This window comes from Gavialis gangeticus, unplaced genomic scaffold, assembly GCF_001723915.1.
Source record: "Gavialis gangeticus isolate Ggan-Ray unplaced genomic scaffold, GavGan_comp1, whole genome shotgun sequence".
Classification (NCBI taxonomy): domain Eukaryota; kingdom Metazoa; phylum Chordata; order Crocodylia; family Gavialidae; genus Gavialis; species Gavialis gangeticus.
The window spans coordinates 93,695,497-93,697,424 of NW_017729034.1; the positions used below are offsets into that span (position 1 = coordinate 93,695,497).

The following is a 1,928-nucleotide window of genomic DNA, read 5'->3' on the forward strand; positions in this document are numbered from 1 at the left end:
CCCCCCCCTTCCCCCCCCCCCCCCCCCCCCGGGAGTTAGAGTGTAATTTGAACCCTGCTCACATGATTGTCTTGAGCAGCAAGACATTGGCTACTTTGGCTTGGATGTTTCCTGGCCACTTCTAAAGGAGCTGTTTTGCTTTTTATATAAAATAGTAATTGGGGCAGAAAGACAGCCTAACACCATAGGCCAGCATTTAGGGTGCTCACATTGGAGACGGTAGAGTGGGGAAGAAGTACTTGATCTGCTGAGGCAGAGCTAGAACTTGAACCTAGATCTTCCACATCCTGGGAGAGTTCCCTAACCAGTGAGCTGCTGCCTAGTCTGTGTGGGTCATGCCTTATTTTTCATGAAAGCTTTGAAACTTCTTGGGTTCATCCATGTATAGAGTTGGACATTTTTGAAATTTTTTGTGGGATGGGAAAATTGTTGCTGCAACAGTTTTGCATGTCCTGCTCTAGTTCCATGTTCTGTGTGCAGCTTAGCAAGTGAATAGGGTGTCTGTGGGCATAGTCTTTTGTTCAGCTCTTCTATTTCTTTTTAATGTAGATATGGCGAAAATAAATGGGTTAAAAAGTCAGAATGCCAGCACATCGATAGAACATGGTGTGATCTCTCCAGTGACACCTATGACCACGAAAAACAGTACTATGCAAGTGTTAAAGCCTTCTTAGAAAGAAACTGTTCCAGCTGGGCAGAGACCGAACGGTTCAATCCTCTCACAGACAGTAAGGAAAGAACATAAAATTAGGTGTCCGTAGCTTTTATTAAATTGTTTATTTATATTGCTTAACTTGGAGTGTTCTCCTACAGGTGCACAGAACAATGCATGCATTTGTCCCCTCTCCACTTTTATTGACAGAACTTGTTGGAGTATATCCTATAACAGTTTGACTTTATATCTCAGTTTCATCTAAAGTACTTTTGGTGATGTGCCTACTGTATACTGAATAAAGTCTGAAGCAATGGTTATATTTTACTGTGGTGAAGGCAGACAACAGTGAATTCAAAATGTGGAAAACACATCTTAAGAAAAAGTAATGCTCTGAAGTACATAGTAAATGTTTTTTTCTGTCTTATAGTCCCTTCTAACCAGGGCAGAGCTATAACAGTAGCATAGTACAGTCTCCTATATTAAAAAGAAATCATTGTCTTTTAGTAAGCTGAAACCTTAGGCACATCAACATAACTCAAGTCATGTAATGTTCAAAATTACAAGCCTGGCAAAACTCCAGGTCAAGTTATATCCACATTGTCACAATTAAGGCTTTACCTGGAAAATAATTTTATTATTTACCTGGAGAATAATTGTCTCCCATTATAAATGGAATTATTCAAGGTTGGGGCCAGCAAAGTATCACTACATTTAATGTAATCCAGTATTTAGGTATTTTAATACCATCTTTATCAGTTTGCTTTGCTTTTTGAAATGGTTTTACATAATATTAAACACATTATTTTCCAGCCCAGATTGATCCACCAGCAGTCACTGTGTCATCTACTGAAAAATCAATTTCAATTGTTCTGACTGCTCCTGAGAAATGGAAAAGAACTCCTGAGGACAAATCTGTATCTTTGTTTTACATTTACTCTGTTTTGCAATATAATGTGTCTGTCCTCAACAAAAAAACAAACAAGAAGGTAAGCTGAAAAAGGTTGTAGCAGCGTATGTATTGAACCTGCACCTAGAGCTTACTAGGGCATGCATTTAACTAGTAACACGGAGGGTATAGTCCAGTATTTTAAACAGAATTCTATAGCACCGTGTATCTGGTGGCAATACTTTTGTAATGTATTGCAAAAAACCAAATCCATTTGACTGCATCTGAACTTTGCTCATTGTTCCAAGTCACCAGGCTTAATGCTAACCTTCTGGATCAAAGAGTAGGTTTACTAAGGTGCATCTGAGGTTGGGTTGTTTGGGGGGG

At 39.1% G+C, this 1,928-nt stretch overlaps 1 protein-coding gene across 1 annotated transcript in view; it reads left to right on the forward strand.

Moving 5' to 3' along the window:
• Positions 1-1,928, forward strand: part of IL20RA (interleukin 20 receptor subunit alpha) — a 22,203-nt gene that overhangs the window by 2,821 nt on the left and 17,454 nt on the right. The window contains exons 2-3 of the mRNA XM_019527666.1: positions 550-728; positions 1,466-1,641. Coding sequence (XP_019383211.1) covers positions 550-728; positions 1,466-1,641 — 355 coding nt within the window. The remainder of the gene's footprint in view (positions 1-549; positions 729-1,465; positions 1,642-1,928) is intronic.